The sequence below is a fragment of the Hordeum vulgare genome, chromosome 5H (assembly GCF_904849725.1).
Source record: "Hordeum vulgare subsp. vulgare chromosome 5H, MorexV3_pseudomolecules_assembly, whole genome shotgun sequence".
In the NCBI taxonomy this organism is placed as follows: Eukaryota; Viridiplantae; Streptophyta; class Magnoliopsida; order Poales; family Poaceae; genus Hordeum; species Hordeum vulgare.
Genome location: NC_058522.1, coordinates 524,503,848 through 524,525,207, shown reverse-complemented (window position 1 = coordinate 524,525,207; position 21,360 = coordinate 524,503,848). Strand labels below are relative to the sequence as shown.

Sequence of the window (21,360 nt, the reverse complement as noted above, 5' to 3'; positions counted from 1 at the left end):
TGACACAAGTAGATTTAGTTCATTAAAATTGAAATCAGTGAATTTAAAATAAAGAACATCACATAAGATCGGATCTCATCAGTGCAAGTTTGGTAAGCAGAACTCACGACAACTTTCTCAGTAAGGATAGGAAGCATGGCGCCATTCCATGAATCAATCGGGGATGTGGATGTAAACAGTGTCCGTTCCATCCCCTAATAGACATTAATCCTGCTGGTCCTCGACATCTTCATTTTGTCATGCTACCGTCAGGATACTTTTTTCATGTTTATTAATGGAAGTGAGCCAGGAGAGACCCTGCACATCAAATGTCTTGAAAACTGACTGCTACCTTCACGTTTAACTGCAGTGCCTGAAGATAAATCCTGTGAACTGACGGGAAATACAGTCACAGTGTCCAATAAAGATATCCCTGGGGCAGAGGTCCAGGCTTACAACGATGAAATCCCCATTAAGTTAGGTCAACTTGACGGTGATCGCATTGGCTCCCTTGCCAATGTCCTTACTGAACCACTGCAACATGAAGATTCTTGTTCTGGGGATTCGAGAAGACTGACCAATAGTAGTAAGTTGTTGCTACTGAAAGAAAACATAGCCAGGGAGCTTGAAAAGACTGAGCTTGAGATTGATTCTGTGGTCGGCATGTGCGTCCAATATCTCCTGTCATCGATGGCAGTTATGACCAGAGCTTTGGAGGATAGCGCCATACAAACCCTACCTTTGCTCTTCTCTAGCCAAAATTCCTGTAATTACAAAGCACACAAAATATAAGCCATTTAGTACTAAAAATAGTCCTAGCCCCTGAAGATAAAAAAGGGAACCAAGATAGTTTTCGGTGCTGAAATTGTTTCAAATTTCAGAGAATAATTAAATCAGGCATTCAGGCTCCAATTTGTGACGTATTGTTGCACTAATTAACTGTGAAACGACTCAGATGTCAATATTTGGCTAGGATAAACAGATATGTGGATTAAGATATCAGACTCGGTAAATAACAATGATTCAAGCACAAAACTAATTGGCCAAAATCATATAGACAAGCTCGTGAGGGGTCTTGTTTGCGTTGCCAAAAAAATTCAAAGACAAGCACATGAAAGGGACCTATATTTATGTAGAAGAATATCTGACCTTGGTGCCGTCGTCGAAAGAGACAGGCCTGGAGAGCCTCGCGTAGATCTCCTTGGTGCCGGCCCGGTGGCGCCGGCGCCTGCCCTCCTCGCCCTCGCCCTCTACGTACCGATGAGGTGGCGGTAGTTCTCCGACAGCTTGGCCTCCCACACGAAGTCTGCCCCCCGCGGCGCCGCGGAACGCGTGGTTGAGCCGCGCGAGGCGGCATATCTCCGGCGCGTCGAGCCGGAGCAGCACCTGCGTTGCCCAAGCTCCCAGCTGGCATGGCTCCGTCGGGCGCGTCCAAGCTGCCTGCCGGCTCGTTCCACCTCCGCCTTGTGTCGCATGCTTATTCCTTGGACGGCTCCCCGCACCTCCGCCTCGCCTCCTTCGGCCCCGGTCGGCTAGGCCCTGCACCTCCGCCTCGCCTACTTTCACCTAGAGTTGGACTCAGTTCACCCTGCTTGCCAATCCGCCGACGACGGAGGCGATGGATGCGCGGGGCGGGCGCAGGGGCCGGCGGCGGCGGGGATGGATGCGCGGGGCGGGCGCAGGGCCCGGCGGCGGCGGGGATGGATGCGCGGGGCGGGCGCACGGGCCGGCGGCGGCGGGGATGCTGGGCAATGCGCGGGGCGGGCGCAGGGGCCGGCGGCGGCGGGGATGCTGGGCAACGTTGGAACAGCGGGGTGGGGCGGTGGGCCGGCAACGGCGGGGACGCTGCAGGCCAGGGGAGGGGGAGGAGGAGGAGGCGGACGGGGAGGGGGAGGAGGGGCGGACGGGGAGGGGGAGGAGGAGGTTGATTTTGTGGGATTAGATAGGCACTCGTGATTACAGTTTCCTAATTGACCAGGCGTTCATTTTTCTTTGAGGAGGAGGTGGAGCACGGTCAGCCTTACTTTAATTGGTAAATGCACACGGTGGTTCTGCGTGGATGGTGGAAGGCCGTTAGATTTTTATTTGTTGTCTAATTGTGTGGTGGTGATTGGTGTTTGTTTTTGTGGGAGTAATAGATGTGTGTACCTAGTGAAGTTTAGGTTTGATCTTTTATTAGTAGTATAGATTCTTTTTTTTTCAGCTATAATTTTAATGGCATGGAGCTGCTTATTGTATTGCTCTAAATATTATTGAAGCCACGGGAGTGGGGATTTCGCTTGTCTCCGAAAACAAAACGTGTGGGGAGGTCTCGCCCTTTTAAAGCATCTTTAATAGCAATATAAAAATATCGCGTTCAATAAATTTTTTAGCACGTTACATCAGCACTTTTAAAATACGGAAACCGGAGTTTCTTCAACGGGCGCGCGTTAGTGGGGCGTTCAATCCAGCGACCCAACCGGCAGCAACACAGAGTTTGTTGCGCGCAGAAGCCGACGCACCAAATATGTTGTGAGTTTTTAGCGCACGCATTGTTTTGCAGCGTCTATTGAAGCTGTCCGGCGCTCAAATAACGAATCTTCTGACGCGCGGAACATTTTTTGGACGCGTGTTGGAGATGCTCTAAAAGAGCCCCCTCTCCGTCCAGTCATCCATTGCCCATGTACAAACCCTAAATCCCGTGCCGTCCCCTCCCGAACCCTCGTACAGAGAGCATCTGAGTAGTGCCGAGACTTCCTTGATGGCGAACTTCAGGATGGACGACGACGACGAGTTGTTCCACCGCTACGACCCTGAGGTGCTGGCCGCCAACGGCATCGACTACCCCCCCGGCGATGCTAGGATGCGCATCAAGTGGTGGGCTTTTCTGATGCAAGTGGAGGGTAATTTGACTCTTACAAATATGTCGGTACCTTCGGCAAAGATCATCAGGTACCCAGGTATGCTGATCGATTTTCTCCGCTGTGGAAATCTATCATGATTTGGTGCTTTGATTCACTGGATAGAGTTGCTGTTGATGATGGCCAATTTGTTCTCTAAATCTCATCTATCGTACGTTGAGTAGCCGTCCATTTCATCCTAATGAACAACTGAATTCGTATATATGTTGTTGTGCTCATCTGCTTCTTCTGCCTACTTGGTTGCGATGGATAGATCAAATGGAGAAGGCATGGGGATGGTGGAGGCTACTGCCGATCTATCAGGGCCTCGATTCGGACAGGCCCCTCTACCGGGAGTACCTCTGCGAGTACTACCTCCGCAATCCTCCTGAATCTGTTGATGACTCTGCCTCTACTGGGCACAAGTTTGTTGTCCGATCTGCATGGACAAATGAGAATGGCCGTCTCATTCCTCTCGCCCGCAAGGTAATTTACTTGGAAACCTCCTGCCTGCATTTGGTAGATGTTTGACCCATGTATCAGGAAAGGTTTTGACAACTGTGGTGTGCCATAGTATTCAGGTTCCCAAGGATAGCCTATTCCCCATCTGTTTATGGATTGTAGTGTATCTTTAATATTGCTCATATTATCCAGGTTCCCAAACATAGCCTATTCCCCATCTGTTTATGGATTGTAGCGTATCTTTAATATTGCTCATATTATTGTGTTTCATACTTTCATGTGCGCTACTGATGATAAATTGGTTGACTCTTCTTTTGCATGATCAGTTTATTTGTTAATACTCTGACTCACCACTCAATCTATAGAGTTCCCAAAAGCATCCTACTAGGCAGCCACCTAGAGTAGAAAGAATTTCTAGCCTATCAATTTCTTCAATGTAGTGTGTAGATGTTGTTTGGTCTCCATAATACAAACTACTCATAAACCGGTTCTTCTTCAGTTTCTGGAATAACTGAATGCATTTTTGTCCTGCTTCATTTCTAGCTTGATTGAATGTTCATCTATTTTTTAATTGCTTGCTAATCTACTTGCTTATATCAATTGCAAAACGATGGTTGTAAGTGTCTGGAGATGGAGGCCAAGTTCATTAGTCTGTGTAAGAGGAACAAGATAAAATTAACTGACACTGAGACTGCCCTGAGCCACAAAATCAAGCAGCATGCGCAGGACATAGTCGATGGAGTGTGTGAATATGCTGGTGCATATGCTGCCGCCGCTGCTTTGGTGGTATGTGCATGCCTACTTAATCTGTATCAGCCGTTGTTCCATTTACTAAGTAGTAGTAGCTTTCTTTGCACTAACTACAAATTAAAATTGTTGGCTTCAAGTGTATCTGCAAAGAGGCTGAGTTGATGTGCGAGAGGGCTATGTGCGGGAGATACAACTCTGGTAACATGACTTGCATGCTCTGCAATCAGATCAGAGAGCATGCTATCAGTCTTATGTTGTACAAAGGGTCTGGATCCATTGCTGCCGCTGCTGGTGCCGCCATGGTGGTAAGAAAGTGTCTGGCTCGCCCAAATGCTGACCTTTCTAGCTTCACTGTTTTTCATAGATAGATCTGTACACATTGCATGAAATTTACTGCTAAAACGATGGTTCAAGCAGGGCGCTGCAAAGGAAGCCAAGCTGTTACGTGAGAATCTGAGCGGTATAAGCTTTGACGAAGCAACGTCTGTTTCCATTCGGGAGGAAGCCTGTTGCATTCTGCAGGACATGCACACTGAAGCTTTTGGTGCTAATGGGAAGAACAACATTGCTGCTACTGCTGCTGCTGATGGAGCAGATATATCTACTAGGTATGGTCTATGCAAGAGCATATTATTTGTTCCTGTATATGTAATAGTAATGTATCATGTTGTTTTGCTATAAGCAGGATCAGCACTGTTGGGAATTTGACCTATACTGCATCTAATGGCAAGGAAGATCGCAAGAGGGAGCTAGGAAGTAATGGTTACGCAGAATGGAATGATGATAAGGAGAACATGGAGAGTTGTAATGGGAACAACATTGTTACTTCTGCTGCTGCTGGAGTAGAGAAATCTACAGGGTAGGTACATAGAAGAGCGTATCTTATTTGTTCTTGTTTAGGGTCTTGGAGATGCATCCTGTCTATGTAATAGCTATATATCGTGTTGTGTTACCATAAACAGGATCAGAGCTCTTCGGGACTTGACTTGTACTGCATCTAGTGGCAAGGAAGATAATAAGAGGACACTAAGAAGTAATGGGTGCACAGAAAGGAATGATGCTAAGGAAAACATGGAGAATGTGAATCAGAAGACCGGGGAAGAATACGTGTGGAAAAACGAGACCGAAGAAGAAGCTTACAAGGAAGCTGCATAATAACTGTAAGTATAACTTGTTTGGCTTTATGCCAGCCCGTTGCTGTTCTGATGCTTGATAATTTTCTCCTCTGGGATGCTGTCATTCTGAAGACAGTATAATGTATTGAATGACCCACTCAAATTTACTGTCTCGTGTTTCTCGTTATGAGTTCGCTCGTGTTTCTCGTTATGAGTTCACTAACATGCATAGTTTGTTATATTAGGTGAAACAGATTTTGATAAAGGTTTGTATATATTCTTCATTGATAAAGGCTTGCTAACGTTGTTGCCTGTTAGCACATTTTGATAAAGGATTGTATATATTCTTCATTCATCTTGTCCTTGTCGGGGTTCAAAAAGACTTAGTAATTGCTCTGCCTAAAGATGTAAATATAGTAGGTTAGTGGAATAGTAGATAAGAATTGTTTTTTGTGCCAATTTGACTTCCTTTAAATGAGCGCCGCTCTTTGGTAGATTTTGTGTGCAATAATATATTGATGACTTGGCCAGAGGATTGTATTTTCTCCCACAGTAACAAATTTTAGGACACTTTATTAATGCCATATGCAAATTTTCTCCCTCAGCACAACTATCAAAACGTTTGTAGTTTTTCTGTGCTTTCCCACAACTTGTTGACATGCTAATGGTATCAACTTGTGCAGCCGGCCAAACCAGAGAAGGGAGAGAAGTGGAAGAGGATGGCTAACTTGACGTGGGCTGATGGTTGTGGTGGAAATTAGTTGAGATGGTCTTATAGTTGTGAGATTGTTCTTACCAACCGTACTACTCTGTTTCCTTCAGTATGTTGGATTGATGCGATGAACCATATTGAACCTGCTTGGTTTGTAATCAAATCTGGGTAATATTAGCGGTCCACCCTTGGAACTGGAGTTATGAATTACTCCCTCCGTTCCGAAATTGTTGTTGCTGGGAGACAACATTCTCTACAGAATGCCAAATTTTCATCGACCATTGAGATTTTAAATTGTACTCAGCCGACTCTCCAGAATTCAAATCCTCAACTCGACAACTCTCTGGCCCTGCAGAGAGAGAGAGCATGTTCTGTTCTGCTTCTACAAATCCTGAACCAGATTTTCTAAGCACCTCCGAAAAAGTTAATACAATTTCATGAAAAAAAAGATCACAAATTCACAAAAAAAATGTTTACAAGTTCAAAAAACACTTCATGAATTTGAAGAAAGTTCATACATTTTAAAAGTTGTCAAAATTTGAAATAGTTCAAGCATTTTCATAAAGAATAAAGAAAGAACATAAAAACACAGTTCATAAAAATTAAATGAAAAAAGAAATGAAAGACCTTTTTATTTAAAATAAGTTTACAAAATTTCTCCACGAATCTGATTTTTTTTGGTTAGTTTCAAAATAGTTTTTGGAATTGAGAAAAGTTCAAATAATATAAAATACATAAAAATTCATGAATTTGAAAAAAATTAAAATGAACAAAATTTCATAAAAAAATAGCCAATTTTAAAAGTTCACAAATTGAGAAAATGTTCATGCATTTGAAAAAAGGGAGAACGAAAACGAAAATGATAAAAACAAGACAAGAACGGGCCGAAAAAATGTGAAACAAAAGGAAAATGTTTAAAACAACTGGATGATATCTGAAGGAAATAAGTCGTCTTTCCCGCGTGACATGCGTCCTCCTAGGGCCACGCACCGCGTCGCTGCTTCCCTTATCCTTATCCTTAGCGTCAACGCGAGCCGCTCATTCCTTCTCTTCTATCCAGTGAGATCGCTATTCCTCTTCCATTTTCTAGTTCTGCCACACAGCTAACCATCTTTTGCATGCTATCAGCCCTCGTCGGAGCAGCTGTGGGCGGCTTGTAATGTTCCAGCGGCCGACAATTTGTAGCAAACCTGATTCAACCTGCAGCTCCCTGCGTCGGCGAACTGCAGCATCTGTATTAACCTGCTCTGTGTTGGCTTGCAGCAGCCGGTGTTTGTGAGCGCGGCGGTGCTAGAGGGAGCTCCCGTTGTTAGTAGAGTGCGCTGATGCAGCATATTCGATGGCGCGATAGTAGAGCACGCCGATGCAGCGTGTCCCGTGGCATTGGAACGTCTCCATCTCCTTGCTGCTGTCGGTGACGCTGCAATGAAGCGGAGGGGGGGTGCTCACCGCGACGCGACAAGTGGAAGATGGCGACACTGTCGTGAAGCAGACGCTACCATCGGAGATGCAATGGAGCTTGTCCGGAGTTACAGTGGAGTTGTATCGGAGCGTCAATGTTGCGTTGGAGCTCGGCCGGAGTTTCAACGGAGCTTTGACGGAGCTGTCGGGAGCTTCGTCGAAGCTGCAATGGAGCTCGGGCGGAGTTGCAGTGGAGCTTCGTCGGAACGTCGGTGCTGCATTGAAGCTCCGTCAGGGCTGCTATGTTGTGTTAGGGCTTCGTCGGGTTTCAATGGAGCTTATTGGACACCGTGAGTGCTGCGTTGAAGTTCCGCGCAGGGCTGCAATGTTGTTGCGTTGCAGTTCTTGTGCTCGCTGCTACCTATTATGATCCAACGACTTCAACTAGCTGATCGGACGGTTAAACAAACGGATAACTTCTCTAGAAATCATCCGACTGATCTGTAGCAGCCGCCGTAAATAAAACAATATAATGTTGTATAATGTTTAGAGCATCTTCAATAGATGGTCTAAAATTTGGCGGTCCTAAACCGAAGATATAAACTTTGGACCGCCAAAAAATGCGTTTTGGAGCTTCGAAAAAAGCTCAACTCCAACGGATGATCTAAATTGATGGTCCAAAAGAGCAACTCCAATAGATGGTCCAAAATGAAGATGTAAAATTTCTTAAAACGACAAACTACTAGTCCATTCAACATAGTTCAAACATCAAATTCAACATAATTTCATACATGAATTTCAACTACTACTTCAAACTACTAGATAAACTACTCCTCATCGTCAGAGCTACGAAACTGCTCCGAGAACTCCTCCTTCTCCGGGTCGTCGCACCCCTCCTCCTCCGAGAAGTCTGCCCAGTCCTCCTCGAAAGAGGACTCGATGGGGATCACCGTCGAGGGACCGGCCTCGTCCTTCTTCTTCTTCTGTTCCGCCTCACGCTTCTAGTAGTGCTCCAGCTCGGCCTGGACGTACTCCGGATGCTCCCGAGCAAACCTCGCCATCGCCTCCTCGTCGGTCTCGCCGGCATTGACGACAACCGACGGCTTCTTCATCGTCTTCCTCTTCGTCGTGATCTCCTTCATCTTGACGCCCCGCGGCACAAGCATCTCCGCTTCCACCCGACTCTCAATCTCTGGGAAGTTGAGGTGCTCCCAGGCCTGTCGGCATGCCACACCGCCACGTCGTAGGCACGCGCGGCCTCGTGGGCGGAGGGGTACGTGCCGATCCACCAATGGCTCCCAGCATCGGAGAACTCCACTCCCCAGTTACCGGAGGGCTTTTGCCTCACGCCGAAGAAGCCCGACTTGCCCTTCGGCGTCTTCTTCGACGCCATCGGAGAGCGGTGGAGCGGCGGCGGCGTGCGGCCGGAGCGATGGCGGATGGAGCCGGGCGGGGCGGACGGGGCGACGACGCACGGGGCGGGTCGGAGCTACGGCAGGCGGGCCGGGGCCGGGCGGAGTTGCGGCGGACGGATGGGGCGGGGCAGACGGGGCGGCGACGCACGGGGCCAGGCGGGTGGCGGGACGACGTGGAAACAGCGGCGGGGCGGGGCGGGGCCGGATCTGATGCGGTCGGCGTGCGGCAGGGCGGCGGGGCGGTGGCGGACGGGCGGGAGGTCGCGAGCGAGAGGGCGGGAAAGGAAATGAAGTGGCGGTTGGGCGTTTGCGGGCGGCGGCTGGTTTTGGACCAGATGCATCTCGTGATGTAAATTTGCACCGTGAGGTGTTGCATTTTACATCACGAGGAGGCCGCAGTCTAATTTTTTTACATATGGACCGTCTGTTGAAGCTGCGTTTTTGGCCTCAGACGGTCTAAAAGTTAGTTCTTTTACATTTGGACCATCTATTGGAGATGCTCTTACAACAACTCTAGCAGACCCCGCAAAAAATTGACCCGCAAAACGCGTTTGCGGTTTCACGAAGATCGCGTTTGCGGGTCGAAAACTAGCGCGGTCGAACAGAAACCGTATCTAAAACTGCATAATTTGAAAAAACACTTTCGCGGAAGAACATAGATCATGATCAACACACTACAAACAGAGTTCATACTACATACTACGTTAATACTAGTACTAGAGGGGGTCGGATCTGACGGCGACGAGGTCGCGGCAAATAGACGACGTCGTGGAGGAGAAGGACGCTCAATCCTCCTTTCCGGAGCTGCAGAGGTCGATGTACTTCGCCTTCTGCTCCTTGCGGATGCGGCGCCACTCCCCGTACTTCTCCTTGGCGGCGAGGTTGGCGGCGGCCGCCTGCCGCCACTCGAGGTATTCGAGCTCCTCGACGTGACGTCGGCGCTCCGCCTCCTCGCGCACGCTCCGCTCGGCGATGGCGGCCGCAACGGCGTCGACGTCGGCGACGTAGTCTTCCGGCCCGACGACTCTGCGGCGGCCGAGCGAAGCAGGCTCCTCGGGCTCCTCCTTGACGGGGACGAAGTCGAACTCGTCCGGCTCCTCCTCGTCCTCTGACCACTCCCTCTTCACGGGGAGAAGGCCCGCGCCGGAGGAGGAGGAGGAGCTCCCGGCGTACGAACATCTCGCGGAGGAGAAGGACGCGCGTCGTCGGTCGTACTCCTCCGTCTCGCTTCGCCGGAAGCTCGTCGGCGGCGACATGCCGCGGTTGGTCCACCTTCGGGCCCCGTGCTTCCTCGCGGCGTCCGAGCGGACGCATCGCTCGCGCTCCGGGTTGCTTCCTTCGTCGGATCTGCTGTCGGAGCCGCTTCCGGAGCTCCACATGCGGCCCCACATGGCGGCTGGAGGCGGGGCAGGTGGTCGTCGGCGGCTCGCGCTCCGGGGGTGGGGAATCGCGGGGGCTCGGTGGCGGGGGAGGTGGTCGCCGACGGCTCGCGCTCCGTGGGTGGGGAATCGTGGGGGCTCGACGACGGCGGGGGATAGGATTTCGACCCGCAAACGAGCCGCGGAACCGTAGATATAGCGGTCGGGGCGTGCTGTTTGCAGGCCGCGGCAATTTTTTTTACGGACCGAACGAGTATGCGGGTTCTGTTCCGGCAAAAATTAAACCGAGCCCGCATATTCGTCGGAATTTTTACGGGTCAACCATGTTTTGGGGGGTGTGGTAGAGTTGCTCTTAGGAGATCTCCATCGGACACCAACTATTGGGCTACGACCAGCGGAACCAAACCCTCGCCGCCATCCCCTCCCCTCTCCTCTCACCCGAGCCGCCGCCGCCCCTCCGATCCCGGTCAGTGACCGTCCTAACTGACCACGCTATACATCATGCCGACCTACTCGCATGTCGGCGGCGACGGCCTCGCCCCCGGATCCGCATCCTCCATCATATCCGGGGTCGTGAGCGGCTACCACTTGCTGAAGATCGTCGGCTACTCGGGCACCAAGGAGGTCCCCAATGGTAAGCGGGTCAACTCTTGCTCGTTCCAGGTGGGAGGCCGCACATGGCATGTTCGTTACTATCCCAATGGGTGGATGCCGGAGCACATCGATTTCATATCCTTGTTTCTCAAACTCGATGCTACCGTCGCCAAGGGCGAGGCTGTGAATGCAAAATTCAAGTTGAGCTTACTCGATCAGCATGGGAAGCCAGTGTCGTCTTATACCCGGATCTGCAACACCATAGACTTTTCCGTGGTTAAATGTCAGGGATTTGCTAGATTTGTGGAAAGGGTAGAATTGGAGGAATCAGGGCATCTCAAAGACGATTCCTTCACTATCAAGGTCGATGTCACTATCATGAACCAGTGCCACGCGCAGAAGAAACCGTCCGTCCTGGTGCCACCGTCTGACATTCACCGGCATTTCGGGGATCTCCTATTGAGCAAGGCCGGCGTTGATGTTGAATTTGTTGTCGGTGGGGAGACATTCTCGGCGCACCGATTGGTCCTTGCGACACGGTCTCCGGTCTTCAAAGCAGAGCTCTTTGGGCCGATGAAGGAGGGAACCACTACTGGGGCCATACACATAGATGACATTAAGGCACAAGTGTTCAACGCTCTGCTTACTTTTATTTACACGGATGCACTGCCTGCTATGGATAAACATGAGGAATCTGCCATGGCTCAGCATTTGCTTGTTGCAACAGACAGGTATGCTTTGGAGAGGCTGAAGCTGATCTGCGAAGATAAGTTATGCAATTGCATCGATACGAGCTCCGTGGCGACTATCTTGGCCTTGGCGGAGCAGCACCACTGCCATGAGCTTAAGGCGGCATGCTTGGTGTTCCTCAGCTCGCCCAACAATCTGGATGCAGCCATTGAGTCTGAACTCTGAAGGTTTCGAGTTTTTAACCAAGAGCTGCCCCGGTGTTATTAAGGATCTCCTCAAGTCCCAGGTTGCTCCTAGTCTATTTGGGAAAAGAAAATCTAGGCCATGAACATGAGGTTTCAATCATGCATGTCATTTGCAACCATCCGTCAAGAAACTTACTAACTAGCCTGCATGCAATCTAATACTAGTACAGTGGTACTAGTAGTTTTATGTGTAGTCCTGTTCTCACCAGGATGCGATGACTAGCTATGTGGAAAGCAAGAACCATATGGGCTAGGTTGGGATCCAGTGAAAAATCATTGGCCGTGTCGGGCTTGCAATTTTTTGTACGGCAATGATTTGTAGTGATGATTTCTGACATAGTACTGGCTGCTAAGGTAGTGATCTTATGAAGGTTGTGGAGTTTGGCCTCAAGTATTTTCATGCAAGATTAGGATCCCATTTTCTCTTTGTTGCAGATTTGCAACCAGCAGCTGTATTGCTCTGTCTTATATCTGTAGTTCTTTGTTTTCAAATTAAGGATCAAATAGTCCCCATTTTCATTAAATTGATAAAACAACAGTACTTCCGAAAGTAAAAAAGGTTCAGCTGTTTACATGCTAAGATGGCAGTTGCCAGCACTTGTGCATAAATTCATTTTAGATAACCTTGTGATTGTAATGAATACATTCTTAATGGGTATCCATGTCTAGTAAAGAATCTCCGCATGCTTGTCTGATTTGGATGAATGCGTCAAGTTAGTTGGCTCATTACATTTAAACATTCTGGTAGAACAAAGCTTAATTTCCCTTTGCTTGTTGCAGCCAGAGCTATTCTTAGTCCTGGGACTGTCTGCCTGTCACTTTACTCATTGGTTGCTGGAATCTTTGGTATGAACATACCTTACACTGTAGAGACACGTCTTTAAATGGGTGAATGACAACACTCAGCAATGACACGCTTTGTATAGGATTGGGTAAGAGCAGCGGCAAATAGAATGGTGTGAAAGAGATACGATAAAGAAACTCAAACCTTTATAAGTAGGAAAGATTTTTGGACATATCCCACCTGTAGTGTGTGAACAAAAAGACCTCAAATCACACTGGGGAGATCTGTAGTGGGCCTTTTAAACCCCTAGAGCGTAAGCATTTCTGCCTATCCAAAATAAGAGGTCAAGTCAATCTTGAATGCGGTCAGTACCTATTAGTATTAGATACAGAATCCTATTTGCTTTGAGAGTCCCTATCCTATATTCTCTCCATCTATAGATGGAGAAAGACATGCTCGATATGAATTGGGACAAAGAAGAAAGTCAAAAGCAGGAGGTAGGTCCGTGGTTTCAAGTTGAGTAGTGAGTGGTTCCTTGAGGGGAGTCGGCACAATCCTTTACTCATTTGATTTCCTCCCAAAAGAAGGAGGGGCAAGACTGATGTGGTAGGCGCCAAGAAAGATACCATGAAATTAGGCACCAAGTACTATCCATCACACTTAGAGTTGGTATTTATTGTTTGATTCGAATCCCTGCTTACCAAACAATTGTCATAACAGATTTGACAGAGCAGCTCAGCGGGCTAATCAGTGACCTCATCTACCCAAAGAATTTATTTCTGCTGTACTTTCATAAGCAATAGGAGCTCCTTCAGTGACCTCATCTACCCAAAGAATTTATTTCTGCTGTACTTTCATAAGCAATAGGAGCTCCTTCATATGCCCTTGAAGGCGGGAGTATTGGTACTGAAACGAGTTTTAAAGGTACCTTTTCCCGTTGTCCGCTTTGCCTTCGTACGACTTTCCTTGGCAAACTATCCCAAAAAGGAATGGGCTTTTTCAAAATCAAACTTGTTGTTTACTCATTGTGGCAAAACAAAACTCTCTTATTTTCCTTCGAGATGAATACCAATTTGATAGAGGTGGGGCATTTTCCATGAGCGGTTTCGAGAATGTGGTCCCTCCTCTCTTTTGACCAGTCCTTGGCTTCTTTGTTTGATGATGGCGATAGCTCTTCTCTAGCCCGTCTAGATAACAAAACAATGAAATAGCACGCCACTGTGGTGATAAATCTTCTTGATGAAATCTTACTGATTCGACTCGTGGACCTTTTCCAAAGAGTAGTGGCCTTCGTTCGAAAGGTGAAAACAACCAGTCAATACCTTATTGATTCAAAAGGGAATGCGCTTACTCCTGCTTACAAAACTTCTTTTGCTCAATCAATTCTTAGTGCTAGGACTGGCTTAGGTAGTCTTTGTGTACAATCTATCGCCGACCTACCCTAACTCGGGTTCTAGCACACTAAAAGCATTGATAGAATCGTACCACGATTGCTTTCCTTAGTCTTGAACGCCCCACTCGTGTCAGCTCTCATTATACAACCTCTCACCTGGCCACGCACCAAACTAGCTAGGGTCCTTACTACGCGCCGCGCCATCACTCTCCTATTCCAGTGGTAATAGTATGCGCTGGGCCATACCAACTAATTATCCCTCGGTCGACGGGCCACACCAACACTCTCATTAACATCCTGGGCTTACGGCTGCTGACTCTACTGAAGCAGCCTAGAACCCAGGACTGCGGGCTTTCACTCTTACCCATGAAGGGATAAGAGCTCAGAGCCCTGGCTTTCCTGACTGGAGCTGATTCGGGGTACTGTTCTCCTACGATCTGAGGATTGATCTACCCCCGTTCCTTTCCTTCAACAAGATTCCTCTCCATTTAGGATGAAGGAAATGAAATAAAAGGACTGAAAAGAGAGAATAAGGGAAGCCCAAGCAAATTTCATTCGAAATTTCAGTAAGTCTATACCTTTCCGGGAAGCAGAGCAGAGGGAGAGGAGCCCTCGTCCATACGATGGCCGGGAATAGAAGGGATAGGTAATTAGATTGTTCTGTTTAACAACTGAGCAATAAGGATATTGCAAGGGAGTTAAACATGCAATAACAAGCCTGATGCGTAAAGAGAGCCCACCTCTAAGGGTGACCCCTTTACAACAGAGGAAGGACAATTGTTATGAATCTTACCCCCGTCGAGTCCGGTCTCCGGGGGGCGCTAATTCCAGGTACCGATTCCTGAGGTACCGATCAACAAGGTACCCATTCCAAAGGTACCGAAAGGTTCATTTGAAATCATGCTTTACTATTAAAGGGAATTCCTCCTAACGTCGGAAACTCTTTTTATTTAGGATCGGTCTTCCTCGTTCGTTCCCTCAAGTGTTCGATCACTCCTCATCGACTTTGTTTTGTTCAGAATAGTATTGCAAGATTATTAGAAACCAACTATATAGACCGACCTATATGAACTACTGTTCACTCACTGATGAGTGATCAAAGGAAAATGCTATTTCACTTCAAAAAGGAAGCCTATTTGCCCGATTTACGAGACCAGACGTATGATCATGTACGTGCCTACCCAAAGTCCCTGTTTTTTCACGCATTTGACTATGAAATCAGGCCTCCCCGGCTGGGTCATGTGAACCCAAACATGCATACCATGGAAATACAATCTTGGTATTCAGGGAAATTCCTCCTAACCTCGGAAACTTTATGTTGACCCTAGCTTTGCACCAAACAACTTTTCCGAATAAAACCAATATTTCCTTGCTCAAAAAAGCACTAGAAACGGTGGCTTTTACCGAGTTACCGATCCTATCTGTGGTCGAACAACTTGATTTCCTCAAATTTAGGAAGCCGAAAAAAGCAAAACCAAAGGAGATACTGATTTTACGAGCAAGAACGAGGGAGGCCTCTTTGAGACCCTACCTATCGAAGCCTTGTTTTCACAAGGGATATTTGAGGTACCACAAGGCCTCTTTTCTTAAAGGAATCCGCCTTCAAACGCATTCCAGAAAAAAAGAAGCAGGACCCTATTGCAAGTTCCTTGCACTTTAACCGAGAAAAAGATAGATAAATTGCTATAGAAAGTGGGGCTAGATCGAGAGTTCTGACCTTTTCGTGGGTTGGGTGATCTTCAAACTCTTGTTTTTCTAGCGAAAGAACGCCCTTCTGAGCGATGATCTCCTACAAGCGAGTATAGTAAGGTTGACTTCAATTGAGACAGAAATGTCACTGGTCAGCTCCTTAGCGTGACAATTAACACCACTTTCTTATTACCTAATAGATTAGATAAGGGAAGAAGGCAGGCCAAAGCTTATAGAATCAGAGATCGTACTTCTAATGCGTTGTCTGAGTCAGTCCTACGACCCCTTCCGGCTGAGACACGAATCCTAGCCTATCCGAGTCGCAGAATGAAGGGCTCTTCAGAAGGCGCCACCCAAGTCTCCTTTGATACTTTGGAGTTAATTTTTCCTATTCCTAGCGAATCAAATGAGATTTATGTTCTTCCATCAAGAGGAGATAGTTATCGATAAAGCTAAAAAAACTGTTGACATAGAATGCAATCAAAATAGAAACAACTAGGCGAAAAAAGACCGAAAACAATAAGAAACTTCTACTCCCTAGGTGGTTATTTGCCGCATAAGACAACGGTGGAAGCTGAAGGAAAGAGTGGGCTTTGAATTTAGGTACGCTTTCTAAGGATTGCGCTGCGCCTAGCCTACCTTTGTGAACATACCTCTGTCTTTCAAACAAAGCCCTGTGTGTGGAACTACTTATATTTGTTTTCTAATTGCTTTTATCGGGCCATCGAGAAGTCAGTCAGCGGCTGGCTTGAGTCCTCAAGTTGGTCTTTAAGACTTAGCAGGGCCCTACATACAGTACACCTTAGTAGAAGGTAGATTTCTCTCACCCTATGTGCAATCAAGCTCAAAGACTTGAGCCACAGAATCCCGATAGTGCTTCTCGTTGTGACTGAAGGAATGTTCATGCTGTGCAAGATATATGCTAGTTTACAAGCATGAGACTCTCCTTTCGGGCCGGTAGACAGAGGCCTCAGTTCCAATGAAATGGGGAGCAAAAAGAGGTCGTGTCATACCATACAGATGAAATGAATGAAAGATATTCCTGTTGTTTCTGTGCCTATTAGTACTTCGCTCGGACCACATCAAGAGGAGTAGTTTGTTTTCCTTTTGTAAAGCGAGCCCAAGGAAATATATAGGAGAACATAGCTTGTTTTGTAGTAAGTAAATTCAAAGGCTCAAATCGTCTATATCAATGCAAGTATAGCTGGATGGAGTGACTCGTGCTTTCAAACCATAAACTAATGCCGTCTCTCGGGAGCGCGTGTTACTATTCCATTCTCTCGAGCACAATCCAACGGAGAAAAGTCTATTTCCAGCCTACACCTTTAGTTGTTCCAGCTCGTGAGGAAGACGACTATGGAATTCGGATTTCCTTTCTCTCGAAGCAAGTCAGTCCTTAATTAGTGATAGGGAAGGAAGGAATTGCTCTTAGGCTTGTGAGTCTTTTTATCATATGGATGGGTCGTACAACCCTTACGTGGTCTCTTGGCATGAAATTGGGTACTTTTCGTCTATGGCGAGATGGAAGTTATCTGAAAATAATGCCAACTTAGGACCGTCAAAGTGGAAATCGTATCAACCCACCGAAACCGCTCTTTGGAATGGAATGCATAGTATTGTGCATTGGAATGGAAAAGTAGAATAATCAAGACATGGATCTAGTATCAACATGACCCAACTTCCATTCTCATGACCCAACTTTTTCAATCACTTCCATTACCTTTCTATTGCTACAAATCGACAACAAAAAACATCCCTCGGAATTCTTGTTCGATAGGAAAAAATAGCTCTTCAACCAAAAATAGCAAGCAACATGTTCTTCTTCTCTCTTCCGGGCACACACCCTATCGGGTGACGCCACTTACAAACACCCTAAAGGGGAACGCAACACTTCCTATAACAGAAAAAGCAATATCTGAAATCTTTAAGCAACTAAAAAAGACGTATACTAAAAGATATGTGTTGGAAAGGGATGGTCAATAACAAGATGAACCCAATGCCCAATCTTCCCAATAGTATCTCTTAACGCTTGAATTGATACACTTGTTCATGGCATCTATTCTATATCTTCACTTTTCACCTTCTCATCCTTAACCTCAGTGATCTGTTCCTCCTAGACATCCTTCTGCGTACAAAAACAGAAGAAGAAGCACGGCCATTAATCAATAGAATAGTTTAGTTTCAGAAGTATTTTTTGATTGGTATATCAATCATGGTTTATAGGGAAATAGTTAGAATAGGAAAGCTCTGTTAGTTACTAATGTTTGGGTTTTTTTGTTTACGGCAATAGTAGGTTTCTTGCTTGTCATATTTATAATATAAGCATCAGTTACATTTGACGTCCAACCTTTTTATAGAAGAGAAAGGAAGGTTAAGGGCAAAGGCGCAGCATAATATATAAGAAAAACTTTATCTTTGAGGGGAAATTTTTCCAACTAGACCGATAAATGTGAACAAGTACGAGTCGTACCAAGAACCAAAGGCGCCAGATTTCATTGATATATATACCGTATCTTTTAGCTGAAAAATCTATGGATAAGAACCGACTCTGGAAGGAGGGGTGGCACAACAGAGCAATGAAAAGCTGGGATCTTTCCTTATCTTCGGTCGTGACGCCTTTTCCTTTTGTATGATAAAGCGCTACACAACATCCTTCTCGCGGGTTATATTCTACTCAAGCAAGCTCTCTCCTATTCTTCATCCACCAACTAGCAGGAAGTAGAGCACAAGAGGGTCATCATCTTCTGAAACGATTGGCTTTCGGTCTGCTTTCCAAGAGGTGGTTTCTGACATGACCAAAAAGAGTGGAATTCTTGTTAGGATTGGCATGTCAAGTTGCTTTCTCGGGCCCTAACATAAACCACCTTACCCTCACTCCGATTGTTCTTTTGGACTGAGCAGAAGCACGACCTCTATCTGACGTTTTCTCTATCCCTTCTAATCTCTCAATGGCATTTCCATCTCTCGATTCAATCAATCAAGTAAGTCCGGATGACACTTGTCTTTATTTAGTGTTTCCCGGGCTATTCAGCCATCACTTGCATCTTAGGTTCTTTGTACCCTTTTTTAGTGCCATGCACACTGAGGTTTCTGGCATGACCGAATCTTTTGAGAATATCGCTTATTACGTTAATTTCTTCATCTTGATGTACTCAATCCATTCAAATTCCATAGTTCCAATGCTATAGTGCCGTTTTTGAGTTCATGTTTAACGGCGATGCAAGTGTATTTCAGCAGTGGATGTTCCTTTTTTTATTTACATGTTTTGGCTCGCTTTCGTCTTTTTCTACGGCTAACTAGTATAGAAAATCCAAGTGGACATTGTTCTTAAACTCCATAAGGATTAGAAGGTGGTTCTACCTCGTTGGATGGCATTCGTAAGCAACTATGATATTTCTTATCTTTGATTAAGCAAAGCGACCTGGGATCTTTCAAGGAATGAGATCCGGGTATATAGTCACGATCTAGTGTTTAAGGATTTTATGACTGACCTCCTTATGAGTCATTTTCTTTACAATGAAATTCCTTTAGCTCTGTTTCCTCGCTTCCTCCGGCTTGATCATTAAACCTGAAAGGGGATTTTTTCTAAGAAAAAGGTATCCATCTATAAAAGGCCAGAAGGAATATTTCCCTGGATTGACTAGTAGTGAAGATTATACATCATAGGTGCGCCCCTTGATCCGAGGAATTGATCGACAAATCATAGGCACCAACTGGACCAGGGCATCTAAATTCTTGTTAATATCTTCTTCGGCGATTGGCACCTGATTATATCCTGAGTGAGCATCCAAGAGGCTCAATACAAGCTGTCGAATCTACGAGTAGGTCAGCTATCGGCATTGGATACTCGTCCTTTGGAGTGGCAAGATTCTTGTTTCTGAAGTCAACACATAACCGCTGACTTGCCATTCTTTTGAATCACTGGTTCAATATTTAGATATCCCCGGATGTTCAACTTCAAGGCTCGGGCTGAGATGCTCCACTAGTGAAATACCAACAATCAAATCCAATAATCTTCTCGTTTCATCAATCCAAGTCAGAAGTGGCTTCGAATCATGTCATTTTAGCTCGAGACCTTGGCTTCAACCAATCAATTGAATCTTGGACACATTGAATTCTTAGATATTGCTTAAGGGATCACCACATATATTTATCAGATTATCATGTCTGTCTCGTCTTGCTATTTCCATCGACCAACCATGAGAGTGTTAATCAACTCCACCTGGAGGAAGTGTCAAAGGCGTGTGTCTATCAGTTGTCGATAGACCGAACAAACCTAAAGGATCTGGTGGTTGTGTATGGGTCCACCTTGCACTTCCAATTAAGAAGCTGAAGGTAGTGGGACAGATAGACTAGAATGGGCTGGTTTTTCAAAAGACTTGAACACCCATACGATATAGACTCATCGAAGGCAATGCGATGGGTCGTAGCCTGGGAGATAGGGGTTGAGCAACCAAGCGAACAATGGCTCGTATTGTCGGAGGGTCCACAGGTTCCATTCTTGATCTGTTTTTTCGCTATCTTATTCGGTGGTACAAAACTAAATACGACTCTTATTCTTGCCCGATGGAGGTAGCCACGCCCACTCTAATTCCATCCAATGTATACCACACTTTAATAGAAGTTAAGCGCTTAAGCAGTTCCAGAAGCTGGAGAGAGGTGAAAGCTGGAAAGCCAATAGCCAGAATTCTGTTGGCAATAGTGGAATAGCCAGCTAATACTGGTGCAAGCTCGAGTATCGAGCAACACTACCTAGTAACCATACCATACCATACATCTACTAAACAGAGGATGACATATCCAATAAAGGATTGGTAATTCCTGACGGAAGAAGAATCAGAGGAATCGAAGCAATCATAAAAGCAGGAAATTGCAATGCCTTCTCCACCCCTTTTTGATAAAACAATTGTATTTAGCGCGCCTCAAGCCTCCTTCCTCGGGGTAGGTCCCGCGTATGACCCAACCCATCTCCCCGAAGGCTGGCAGGTTCGGAAATAGCTTGCGCAGAAGCGAGAACCCCAGGTCCATATCTACAAAAAATATGTAGTTTTTGTAAGCGAGCTGAGGAATAAAAGTAAGAAAGTTGTTTTTACAAGGGATATTTGAGGTACCACAAGGCCTCTTTTCTTAAAGGAATCCGCCTTCAAACGCGTTCCACAAAAAAAGAAGTAGGACCCTATTGCAAGTTCCTTGCACTTTAACCGAGAAACAAATCATGTGTTTCTTGTCTATTTCTTTTTATCACAGGAGGGGAGGTGAAGGGGAATTGAAAGAGGAAGAAATTCAATGAGTTCTCACCTTTCCTTACTTCTGGTGTTTCCTGGTATGTCGTCCTACTCTTTTTTTCTCTCTCTTTTTCTCCTTTCAATTGGCATGAATCTCAGCTCGTTTCAGCCGCCATGGGAGGCTTGGCGATGGGAGTTTCTTTCGTGGGGAAGAAGATGGAAGTTGGGGTGGAGGGGAGGGTCCTGGGTCAGTTGCAGGAAGGAAGAATTCGGGGAGGTGCACGTGATCCTCAAGGTCAGCTTCCCGCGCTGGGGACCGCGTGATTGATGGAAGGTGCGTGACTTGTAGCGTGGGTGGCGTACTTCTTTTTTATGGACGAGGTGGGCCAGGTGCTTTCCTATTTTGACCGACCGTTCGGAAACGCTGGTAGGACAATGTGCGCTCGCGAGACGCGTCCCAATAAGTAATGTTAGGAGTCCATGGATCTCCATTCCATGATTGGGCCACAAACAGACCAGTAGAAGAATCCATTTGCTTTCCGAGTATAGTCTTTCCCTTGGCTTCACCATACACCATCTCAAACCCTAGCCGCCATCCCCTCCCCTCTCCTCCCGAGCCACCCAAAACCCTAACCCACCACATCACAC

General features: G+C 46.4%; 1 protein-coding gene and 3 pseudogenes across 1 annotated transcript; 2 read left to right on the top strand and 2 right to left on the bottom strand.

The window, feature by feature from the left end:
- Positions 1-377: 377 nt before the first annotated feature.
- LOC123397139 lies at positions 378-1,965 on the bottom strand (annotated as a pseudogene).
- A 684-nt stretch (positions 1,966-2,649) lies between these two features.
- LOC123452166 lies at positions 2,650-6,124 on the top strand. The gene is made up of 8 exons (XM_045128770.1): positions 2,650-2,918; positions 3,133-3,344; positions 3,942-4,106; positions 4,208-4,375; positions 4,488-4,678; positions 4,756-4,929; positions 5,033-5,230; positions 5,869-6,124. The coding sequence occupies exons 1-7, from the start codon at positions 2,720-2,722 to the stop codon at positions 5,223-5,225; spliced, it is 1,302 nt and encodes a 433-aa protein (XP_044984705.1). The 5' UTR covers positions 2,650-2,719; the 3' UTR covers positions 5,226-5,230; positions 5,869-6,124.
- Positions 6,125-8,125: 2,001 nt separating this feature from the next.
- Positions 8,126-8,691, bottom strand: LOC123452169 (annotated as a pseudogene).
- Positions 8,692-10,440: 1,749 nt separating this feature from the next.
- LOC123452168 lies at positions 10,441-12,145 on the top strand (annotated as a pseudogene).
- Positions 12,146-21,360: the final 9,215 nt, after the last annotated feature.

Bases quoted from the DNA above. Each gene is read 5' to 3' on its own strand.
- LOC123452166 (XM_045128770.1), top strand. From the start codon at position 2,720: ATGGCGAACTTCAGGATGGACGACGACGACGAGTTGTTCCACCGCTAC. The intron at 2,919-3,132 runs GTATGCTGATCG...TGCGATGGATAG, and splicing joins AAAGATCATCAGGTACCCAG to ATCAAATGGAGAAGGCATGG. The intron at 4,930-5,032 runs GTAGGTACATAG...TACCATAAACAG, and splicing joins GGAGTAGAGAAATCTACAGG to GATCAGAGCTCTTCGGGACT.